The sequence below is a fragment of the Eufriesea mexicana genome, unplaced genomic scaffold (genome assembly GCF_001483705.2).
Source record: "Eufriesea mexicana isolate 0111107269 unplaced genomic scaffold, ASM148370v2 scaffold3653, whole genome shotgun sequence".
NCBI classification, from domain to species: Eukaryota; Metazoa; Arthropoda; class Insecta; order Hymenoptera; family Apidae; genus Eufriesea; species Eufriesea mexicana.
This window is the reverse complement of record NW_016911671.1, coordinates 689,187-701,005: the sequence shown is the minus strand read 5'-3', so window position 1 is coordinate 701,005 and position 11,819 is coordinate 689,187. Positions and strand designations below refer to the sequence as shown.

At 46.1% G+C, this 11,819-nt stretch overlaps 1 protein-coding gene across 1 annotated transcript in view; it reads left to right on the top strand.

Annotated features, from left to right (window-relative positions):
• The window catches only part of sei (potassium voltage-gated channel seizure), a 122,150-nt gene that overhangs the window by 91,614 nt on the left and 18,717 nt on the right, over positions 1–11,819 (top strand). Inside the window, exons 11-12 of the mRNA XM_017905140.1 lie at positions 8,978–9,221; positions 9,677–9,858. Coding sequence (XP_017760629.1) covers positions 8,978–9,221; positions 9,677–9,858 — 426 coding nt within the window. The remainder of the gene's footprint in view (positions 1–8,977; positions 9,222–9,676; positions 9,859–11,819) is intronic.

Below are 11,819 nucleotides of genomic sequence, written 5' to 3'. Positions count from 1 at the left end.
CAGCAGTAACGGGATCGATCGATTTGCAAACTACCACGAACTAATACGAAGATAACGCTTCGCGAATTTTTCCGCAGCTCTTGTCTCCCTAGATTCGCGGATCGAAATTAAAAATAGGCTTCGTGGCTATCGCGAGAGTGGCCTGAGTCAAGAATCTGAAGGAGATGAATTTTTTCGAAGTGCTTTTTAAAAATTGTGTACTCTGAGAATGACGAAAAATTAGAAAAGTGACACATACTCGTTTACAAAGTGCAATCACAGTCGGACAAAGAGAACTTCTATTGTCGTTGGTGAATCTCTGCGCGTGCGGAAATGGTTTGGTAAAAGCCCGAAATGGCGGCGTTTACGAGCTGTTTTCGGACTTTCACAACCTCCCCGTGATAAATACCAGAATTTCCCAAATTTCGAGCTTCTGTGCAGCATTTCGACCATCCTTCCACCGTTATTTCATTTTGACAGCGAGTGTACCAATCGGAAACCTCGCGAGCGTCAAGTCTGTCATTTATACCGATGATTATAAAAGTGATTCGAGTTTTGTACCGACAATTAAAATATTTCGAATATATCGCAAATTAGGTAAATAAATCACTACCAAATTTTGGAAATAAGTTTCTTCATAATAAATTTCTGACTCGGACCACTTCTCTAATCGTTGTCAACATTCGTCAAGCAAGGGATTGGCGGAAAACAGGTTCCCATCGTGGTCCACGAAGAACATATCTCTGAAGTCTGTGTTCTCGGTCAGACACTGACGTGGTATCGCTCGGACAATAAAATCGTGGCACACCCCACCCTGTCGTGACATCTAGTTTCGACTTAGCGATCGCCGGGGCAGATGTTTTCTGAAAGCGTCTCGCCGCATTCGGCTCCGCGCCGCTCGAAACGGGCCTTCTCTCCTCTTTAGTTTTGACGCGTGTACGCGAGCGTGCGGCCGCGAGTTCGACTGGCGAAGCTCCGCCGAAATTAGATCGTCGCGCTGGAATTCTCCTCGCTCGCCTTCGCGGCGGCGAGACCCTCCGTTTCGTTCGTTCCTCCGTTTCGTTTCACCTGACTCGAGCTTCGCGAACACGTTCGAACCACCTCGAAGCTGTGTAACCCATCGAGTTCCGAGTTTCCATCGATACTCGCGTCGATAGACTTGACCCGGTCCAGTTACCGAATTGGAAGATCTCGGGGATCTTGGTTGGATCATCAACACGACGGTCAAAGCAACGATAGAAGAGACGATCGAAGCAACGATCAAAGCGACGATCAAGTCTACTTAGGCCAGCGATAAGTTGGAAAGTTTTCTCTTGAAAAGTTGGAAAAGGAGTGGCAAGTTCGCGGGAACACCAATACACAGAGACACCAGTCACCATCCAACTGGTCACTCGACAGAATCCTTTGTTGGATAGATCCATTGGCTGGCAATTGATCTCCCATCGTTTACCGGGCTCGGAGAGTATCTGTCTATCAGCGGCCGCTATCCAGTCGAGTTTCCATCGAGGGCTTCCGGTTGGTTCCTTCGTCGAGTCTTTTGTCCAACGGAGTTGAGCCGTGGTCGATGGATCCAGCGATCCGAGCAACGTTCTTCGTACCGCGGAGCGGCTAGGAATTCAGCTGAACCACCACTTTGCCCGCGTTCCTTTTCAGCGATGAATGACGCGGCTTGTCAACTTCAACCTGACATGGAGATCATTCGCTGTGGAGCGCGATAGGGTTTCAGCCTAATTGGATTCGACTTTACAAGTACCACGGAGATAAGCCGGAGGATCTTGTAGTATCGATGAACCGATCTCGTTGGAAACGAAAGGGAATCGACGGGGAAGCTCGGTCGGGCTGGCGCACACCTCGGTCGAGATACTAACCAGATACTAGCCAGGCACCGGAAGTGACGGGAGTCCACCGGGGATGACAATGTTACCGTCTCGAAGTGATCGTACTCTATTCGGTATCGTCTCGCGTACGTACGTGACTGTCGTTGGACTCGAATAAGGAGGAAGTGCTGGAGGAAGAGGTGTCCGCTGAGAGTGCAAGAGCGTGGAACAGGTGGTTCCTTGAACGTTGCTTATTTTCACTTTCGAGTTTGAAATACGCCGAGTGCTCGAGCTGCCGGCGCCGCGGTGAGACGCGAACGAGAGAGCGTCTGAGAATGACTGTGGAATTTTTCATGAAAGTCTCGGCAACCATGGTGCCTTCGTTGTTGGTCAAAGGAAAGAAGCAGAAGTTCGGCTCCACCTTGTCGACGGTGATCGACGTTCGTATCTCATTTTCCTTTCTATAATCCTCGTACTAATCCTAGACTAGCTGTTGTTAACGCGTTCACGCGTTAAACGCCACGCTGGTCCCTGGGGACCGACGCTAGACATTTCGTTCAGGCCCCGCCGATGTGCACGACCCGGAAGGGTCCGCATGCCGCCTAACTGTGGCGTGAACGCAATGACGCGAAAATTCGACGAGGCGTTTAACGCGTTAAGTGCCACGCTGGTCCCTGGGGACCGGCACTAGACTTTCTGCTCGGGCTCGCTTGGTCCTCAGGGACCGGCCCAAACTAGGACCAAGAGGTGCTAACTTTTGGTGTTAAATTCTTCTCCATCTTTGGACCTAACGTCTGGGAATTCCTGTTATACAATCGGCACGGTATCTCCGAGTTTTATGAACACTTCATTGACGCGAAAATTCGACGAGGCGTTTAACGCGTTAAGTGCCACGCTGGTCCCTGGGGACCGGCATTAGACTTTCTGCTCGGGCCCGCTTGGTCCTCAGGGACCGGCCCAAACTAGGATCAAGAGGTGCTATCTTTTGGTGTTAAATTCTTCTCCATCTTTGGACCTAACGTCTGGGAATTCCTGTTATACAATTGGCACGGTATCTCCGAGTTTTATGAACACTTCACTCGGTCTAGACCTGAACGGAACGGCAAGCAAAACGAGATAGGTACTTAACTGTTAAAGTGTTAACAGTGTTGCATCCTTGGAAAATCGTGGCAAGTTTTGGTAATTTTTATCAATGAGATTTCTAACTCCCTGGCCAAGTTGGCCACTCTCGTGCTGGATTTGGAAAGGTCGAGAGTCATCGAGGGTGGTTCAACCCTCGTGGATCACTGTGGAACGCGGTGAATTCTGGTATTATTCCTGCGCTCGATCCTGGTAACACGGCTCGTTACATTGCCATAGACGTAAATCAAAGGCAGCGTGTGCTCGCATTCATATTCCCGTTAATATGGGAGCGCATTTCGAGATAGATACACAGTGTCTGTGTATTCAAGCCGAAATGCAGGGTGCGTTAAATCGGCCACAGCCATCCCGGGTGGCGGAGCTTTCATTAAACAGACCTGTTATTTACAACGTGAACAAACGTGGCCGCTGGTAACCGTGGGGATTCAACTTTCACACTCTGACAGCGGTTTCCTTTCCGCAGAGGTTGGATTATATCCCAATACGAGATGCAAGCTGAGCTCTTCCGTTGACGCGACCTGATTTTCAAGTAGCTACACCACGTGTCGATAGAGAAGCGATGAACACTGCTTCTCCTTTTCGACAGTTATTTCGCTTTTTCGTGTCCCCTCGTCTGGCTTTATCGATAATATTCTTTGCTCTCTATTTATCTCGGTATTACTCGCGGTACATGGGTACTACGAGTACATGGCTAGTTTCTCTTTATATTTTCGATTCGAATATCGATGAAAATGTAGAGGGCCAAGGTTCGTTCTGTTGTACCCTGGAATACGGAATGTGAAATGAGAGATGAATGTTTTATCAGTTTATAAATACCAAGATGGATGGTGGTTTCTTGCATCGTTGCTCGCGCAGAATGTTAGCCGAATTCCTGGTGTAGCGAGAGCGGTTTACAATTTCAGAGAGCGAGCCCAAAGGGGATAGCCTGTGCATTTATTAACGGAAAACGGGTCATTTCCGCATAACTTCTAGGAATGAAGTTGTCTAAAGGAATGTCCAAGCTGATCGCGCTTCAGCTCCCGCGACATTCCTTTTTCGCAACATTTGGCAGTAGCTAGATAGGGCGTGGAATGACAGCGTTAAACGAGTATCTAATTATTTTTAAAAAATATTAAATATAAAAAGATTCTATTGGGATTATGTATTTTAGTAGTAAAATAACTATATATATTCTCTGTTGAAGTCTTTTGTTTCTCAAGGAAGGTATATCTTTCTTTCAGTGCTTCTCTTGAGAGACTGACTGACTCCTGTAAGACACATCTGCAGCTGTATCTGACTCCCGAGAGTTGTTTATGTTTATGTAATGTTTATGTAAACATTCGTTCTAGGAATTTATATCTTCTAAATTATTTGTTCATATCTTATCTTCTAGATTGAGTTTTATCTTCAACTAAACTTGTCTATTCAACAGATTCTATATTTGAAGCGAAGAATTTGTGATAGAATTTGGAAAGCTTCAACGCTGTTTCCTACTCATTACGAACCAACGATCGTCTATCTGTCATGAGGGATTCTCCTCTCTTTAAGGGGATTTTCCTCTCTTCGAGGGGATTCTCGGAAGAACAGACACGAGTATATATTTTAGGGATATAGCTTAAGGGAAGTCTGTCTGCAGAGTCCTTAGACTCATCGTCTGAATGACAGGGGAATTTAACTACCACCCTTAGTCGACTTTCCACGAGGAACTGTTGCATCCTTTCTTTACCCAGTTCCTTAATCGCAACTATTATATCCGGCAGCTACTATTCGATGATTCCAGGTCACAGCGTGACCTAACCAATGCCACGCACCGTGGTCTTCCTCGCGCTCAATTATTTCGACCACCCTGTTAGTCGACTCCGATTTATCACGAGTTTCTCGACATACTCGTGAAGACGTGAATTGCGGTCTAATTAAATCTCGACTCTAGGTCTCGTCTAGCAAGGTTTTCAAAGCTGCATAGAATTTTCAGCTACGTGGATTCTTGGAAAACGAACTCGTTTGATTCCCTGCCGCGTATCAACCAGCATCTGGCGTATCCTATGCTCCAATTACTAACTTGTATGTCGAGTTGGGCGAAGTGCAGTTGATCGCATTCAGTGACAGGTGATCCCAGATCGATGAGACTTCTCTGCAACTTCCACAGCCATGACCGCACCTTGCTCCGAAGAGCGTGGGTGCTCTGGAAATCTGCGATTACACCAAGGGGATTTCGAAGAAGGGAAATATATCTGGTTGGGTGATTTAGTTATCCCCCGTTCGTGCAAGCTTGATATTCAGCCCTTCGTGCGGCGAAGTAGGGCAACAGAGCACGCCTAAATATAGTGACGAACCGGGATCCATCGATTCGAAGTCAGGTTCGATTTCGGTGAAGTATAACACTCTTCTAAATTATTCCCGGAAACCTTGATCATCGCCGTGCCTCTAGCACGCCAGTCGCTGACCTAATTGATCCGCGTACCATTTCGAAGAAGTCTTAACGAGCACTCGTGGGATCCGTCCTGGCCAGAAGCTTCTTCTCCATCGAGAAATCATCGAGATGGTTGCTTTTAAGATAACGAGTGGACATGCGACCAATCTCATCTGGCATCCGGCCGCGAAACAAAGCTTTCCGATGGCTCTTACTCCGCGTATCACCTAATTCCTCGCAGAGGAAATCCTGGACATTCTTCCGATAGTGCCATTCCAGACGATATTTATAGGCCCCGGAGGCCATCTCGTCCGAGTCGATGGCAATCCCTTAAAAAGCCGTGCAATCTCCCGTCGTTTCGTCGTTCCTTGGACGAAATCCATTCCTCGTTCGCTTCTTAAGCCAGAATCTCGTTCACGCGTCAACTTCTGGCTCGTTAGACGTAACGAACGTTCTTGAACGCTTCAATGACGAACGGTCATTGAAACGAGGCTGCCAGGTCACGACATCGCACGGCCGCGTGCAAGTACACAGGTTGTAAGGAACAGACCGGTTCACCTGGCTAAAGCAGCTGCATGAATAAAAGATAATCCATCCGGATTTACATTTTCCCAGATCGTCCGTGACGAACGACGACTTTCCGTTTCCCGCCCTCTGCCCCGTTCGCGACTCTCCGTCAGTCTGGCTCTAGACAGCCTGGGCGGGTAATAAGAAATCGATGAAATGTCCTGTCCGCGACACAGACATTTAGGTCTTCGACTAAGTCCAGACAACTTTCAGACAGTCCGTATCCGGATATCGGTCGGAGCGTTGTCTCGCGTCGGGCTTCTCGGAAACGATCGTTTATTTACAATTCCGGACTGCCCGTTGATCTATACAGGGGTCCAACGCGTCGATAGGGGGATTCACGAATCGTTGGAGATCGTTTGGAACGCGAAGACCGACGTCGGTACACGAGTAGGGTATATCTCGCGTATCTGTCCAACAGACTCGGGTATTGTTTATATGTGCGCGCGTTTCGCGGAGACCGTGGGAGATAAACAAAGCCCGTGGACGTGGAGCTATCGAAAACATGGACTCGGAAAACACCGGAACTCGGTTCACGTGGCGTACGAGCAACAGATCCCGGATCGGCCACTCGGCCAGGTAAACAGAAGCGTCGTTGGCGTGGCGAATAGTCGGTCGTCGTGCAAACAAACGTGGTGGAATAAACCGCGTGCAGGCAGGAGAAATAAATGGAACGGAGCAGAGCGATCAGCGCCATTAGAGGAGCGGGAAGCGAGCCGGAAAGGAAGCGAGCAACGCGCGATCATCATCCGGTGGTGATTAGTTGCGATTAGAAAGGTGCACGGTATGCCGTTGGTGGGGTTGTTATTGGCCGTAGCGAGGTCGCGAAGACGGCCGCTATTAAGGTAATAAGGCTAACCCTGCTAAGGTTGGATACTTCGAAACGTGGTCGGCGTAGGGTGTGACGACGGGGGTTGCCCTAACCCACACGTACAGGCCTGTGTCCGTGTACACTCTCAGCGGTAATCGTACGTATACACACATATACACACGCTCGCTTACTCTCTCTTTCTCTTTCGTTCGCTCTCTTTCTCACTCTCTACTCGTCGTCCTCCCCTTCGCCAATCGAACGCCGCCACCCTTCGCGGACCGCATTGCATCAGTGTGAGGCTAGCACTCGACTAGGACTCTTCCGGTTCTTCCTCTCCGCGTTGTAAACAACTGATATTCCGGTATTTGGGGCAACGTTCCGTCCAGCGGATCGATATCCCCGGTTCCTCGAGTCGCGGAGCTTTCACTGGGATCGACAGTCGTTTTGCCGCCGCTTTTCCGACTCGACTTCGCTCCACTCGTTTCGCGCTCGATAAAACGTGACGGTGACGAAGGAACGCGACGGCGTGATACGTAACACCGGGAGAGAGGACACACCGGGGGCCAGCAAGCAGCAGGATTCTCAGTTCGCTGCTCCATGGTGTGATGACACGGCCATCAGTGGATCGCGGTGTAGACACGCGCGCGTACACGTACCACTGTGTCTTGGCTTGGATCATCGCCGAGTGAATTTATTTACCGTGCTGGCTGGTCCGCCCAAGTTCCGCCGGTCGGAAGTCGCTGGTGAAAGTGCACGTGTGCCGGGTGTGTGTCAGTGGCAAGCATAGTGTGTGCCAAGTGTTTACTTATGGTCGATCGGTGGCCGTGCTTTCGTCGTAGTACCTCCACAAAGGCCGGCTTAAATGGCAGGGAGTCCAATTAGCAACTCGAAACGCTACTGTGCCAGACAGGTCAGCAGGTTCTCGTAACAGTTACCTATCGCGATTTTTCTACTTTTCTCTTCAGCCTCGTACATCGCACTCTCCTCTAAATGGACCGTGACCGATGGATACTCCTCGAGCTTTCCGTTCTCGCAGTCGCTACGCGTCTCGGCGCTTTTAAACCCTCGTTTCCATCGAAACGGCTCACTCTGGCTGCCGGATCGGATTTCGCCGAGATTTTAGCCCCGTTACCTCGATTTACCGCGTGACGATCTTAATTGTTCCCACTCTGAATCGCGACCCGAATAGAGAGATCTATCTCGTCGCGGAAAATTTTTCTTTCCCTCCATTTACTCGGATTTTCCTTTTTCTGCAAATTTTCTGTAAACTGACAGGGATATCCTCGGGAATAATCGATAAATAGGTTCGAAAAATTTCCCGATGTCCGTGGAGATATTCCAAGATATCAGTGGATAGCGGATTTTTCCGTTGGCTGAGTTTTGTCGCGGGAAAGAAGGCAGAGAAACGCGGCGATGGTTAAATGAGTGAGGCTGCGGGGTAGAAACAAATCTTCCTCTCTGCCGTTGAATAAAGGAGAATGGTACCGCGCCAAGTGATAGAAAAGAACGGGCGTGGGTGTTGTATATCCCGCGTTTCTGGCCGTGTTGGTATCCGACAGAAAGAAAAGGAAGTTGAAAATGCAGAAGCAAACAAAGGTGTTCCTGATATTGTTCGCTCGGTCATTCATCGTGGAAAAATAACGCGGTATTAAAACGAACGCGGACGCGAAATAGTTTTCCTTCTTCTCACTCGTTTTTCTTCTTGCCTCGGCAAGCGATAACGTTGCCGCGTTATTTTCAATCTTTTTCGCCAATTGTTTGATTAACCAACGATCCAGGGCCATTCTTCGTTCCTCGTAAGAGGCATTCCGACTGGGAAAACAAATCCGCGTAGAGCTCGGCGAAACAACGTAAATCCAATGAATCGTTCTCGAAAAGTAATAACATTAATCTCCGAGCCTTATACCGATTGATATTCCGTGGAAAATAATCGAACGACAGGAGAAAGGCAATGAAGCAGAGCTAAAAATTCTATCTTTCTCTCCCTCTTATTATTTAACTCTCGAGATAGCAAATAAACAGTAAAGGCAGTGTTTCCATGGTCTTCGGTATTTTTAGGAATCTCGTGATTCGATGGAGAAATCGAGAAAAAATTCGAGGCGAGAAAAGTTTAAACCTTGGAGAGGTTGTGATGGGTTAGTGACTATCCGTGGGTGGTCACGTTGCGTCGTTGATTTCCAATTTTCCAGTCGATTTTTCTCTAACGAAAAACGTGGGAAAAGGAACGCACGATGAGTCAATCCTTTCCCAAGATGTTGATACCGTGTGCCACAGGTGCTGTCCCTTGGAAATGATATCCTCCCAGAGTACAAATTACAGTCACCTAAAATCGGCAAGTGGACCATAGTGCACTATGCACCCTTCAAGTCGTCCTGGGACTGGGTGATACTTGCGCTCGTATTGTATACCGCCATATCCATCCCGTATGTCGCCGCCTTCCTCCTGTCGGATCCGGAGTACAACAGCAGGAAGAACAAAAAGTACAGTGAAGATCCCATTGCCATCATAGACTCCATAGGTGAGACACGGAATGAATGATATCTCCGTGTAATGCGGAGAAGCTCGCGTTACTTGATCAGGCTCTTGTTTCACTGCGCGTTTAGGATCAGACCATGACCGGAATTCGTAGAATATTTTTAGTATCTTTAAACAGTATTACATCGATTGTTCCTTTTTTAGATTGCCAACTTATTAACGGTAGTTAACTATTGCCAAGTGACTTAGCTGGTAACTAGATTGCGAATAATTTGCTAACTCGTTGCAATAGTAATTACAGTAGTTGCTAGCAGCAATAGTAACGCGTAGAATTAGAGTCACCGTAAATAAATTATTTTCGAGTAGAATTTGAACGCGATCTCCGTTTTATCGAGCAAGATATCAATGGACGTAACGCACGAAAATAAATGATAGATCTTTTATTGCACCCTCCCACGCGCCGACCTGTTGTTCTCACGAAATTTTCGCTTTTTTCAGTCGACGTCACTTTCGTAGTGGACATCATCATAAATTTTCGCACGACTTTCGTGAACAGCGACGATGAAGTGGTGTCCCATCCTGGAAAGATAGCCGTCCATTACCTGAAGGGTTGGTTCATCATCGACCTGCTGGCCGCCATACCCTACGACCTTCTTTTCGTTGGCTCTCAAACCGAGGAGGTAAGTTTCATCGCACGCTACACGTTTTCTGAGAATCTTCTTTCCAGGCTGAACTTCATCGTCGTCAAATCGCTTCCAATCGATCTTCGATCCTTCCCTTGCACGTTTCTCTATATCCAGTCACCCGAGAAGGGAGAAAGAAATGGATACGAAAAGTCGCCTATGCGTTTCGGAATATTCAAATATCACGTTTAATCGCGTTTTCGAAACGCGAATTTTGCATCGGATCTTTGACGACGAATATAGGATAATTAAAGAGAAACAGACGGCAAATCAGATTCGCGGAGAAGCCGATGGTATCGGTAAGATTGACGGTTAGAACGGTGTTGGAGATGCGAAAGGTCGATTAAAAATTGATAAAGGGAAGAGAATATTAAAGTGCAAAGTGGAAATGATTTGACGGACGATCAGGTTTTTTCGGCCGAGGTTTCTAGAATGTCGATGTTAGCTCGTAAATATGATTAGGATGACATGCCGAGCCCAAGTTAAGTGCCCATAGGTGTGTCTTACCGGATTGGTGCTTAGTTCGTTTTCCCTTTTTTCGACGTTTCTCGGTGTTGAATGATTTCTCTTTTTTCTTTGTCGAAAGTTAGTCGATTCGACGTTATATTAAATGTGCACACAATGTACGTACCGGCAAACGAGAAGGAACTTTAACGGATTCTCGTTGTCTGGAACGATTCCACACAACTTTCACAAATGGTACACGTACGTTATAGATCAAACAATATCGAGAAAGAATCGAGAATTTCGAGAATAATAAAGAAAAGAAAGAGAAAAGAAAAAGTAAAGTTTGCACGGACGGAAAACGTTTCGATTAAATTCGAGTTCGCTTCGGAGAAGAAAATTAAACGTATATATATTTTCTGGAAAAAATTATACATATATATATATGCACATATATATATGTATGAATAAATAAATTGGCATTCGCGTTGCAACGTAGAATATTTTTTTTTACCCTTTTTTTATTCGACAAAGAAGAAAAAAAAAGATGTAAAAATTAAAATACAAGCTCGCAAACGGTAATAGCTTTTCAATTGGATTTGTACCTGTACACACACGTATGCATACACACTTGATCTATACATGTGTAAGTTTAGTTCTCTCGCTGTGAAGATTTCTGCTCTGATTGTCGAAATGTTAGATTTTTATTGTCAGTTCCTTGTCAAGATTTCTCTTCTGTATACTTTGTCCCGTGTCTTGTTTTATTTTTTTTTTTATTCTCCTATGTTTCAGTTACTCAATTAATTGTCGTTTACGTTCAGAAACGTTCCGTTTGTTTCTCATGATTTTCGTGTTTCTTTGCCTCTCCTCCGTGAGGGAAAAAATTAGCATACGCCTGTTCGCAGAGATAATTTTTTCCGTTTTGTTTTCCACGGTGCTCGTTAAAGAAAAAAAGAGGGAAAAATAAAAGGGACGAAAGAACAAAGAGGAAACGATTCGAAACGCGGGATCGACCGCGCGAGAAAAAAAATTAAAAAAAAAAAAGGAAAAAGAAAAAAATAATTAATAAAAACGTAAAAAAAAGAAAAAAGGAAAAAAAGAAAGAAGAAAATAATGATGCACCTGCGAGTAATCTATGTGACCCCTTTTTCTCCCCGTGTTTCTTGGTGGAGGAGCGAAAATATAGGGCAGTGTAATTTTAATTGCGCGTGTAGGAAAGTTTATTTCACGAGCACGATGCGTAAGTTGAAATCAGCCTACGAGAAAGTGGCGAGAGCTTAACGTCTCGGCAAATTCATACGATATTTTTCTTTTTATTTCAGTTTTTCCAAAAACTCGAGACGAGAGAAAAGCGAATTTTTTGTACAAGCATATTGATCGATCGTATATATATATATACGTATACGTATATATATATGGATGATTCATTTTCGAAAGAAGGATAAAGCGAATAAACGAATCCCTTTTTTCCGTTACTTCTCTCCTCTGTTTCTTTGAGAAAAAAAAAAAAAAAA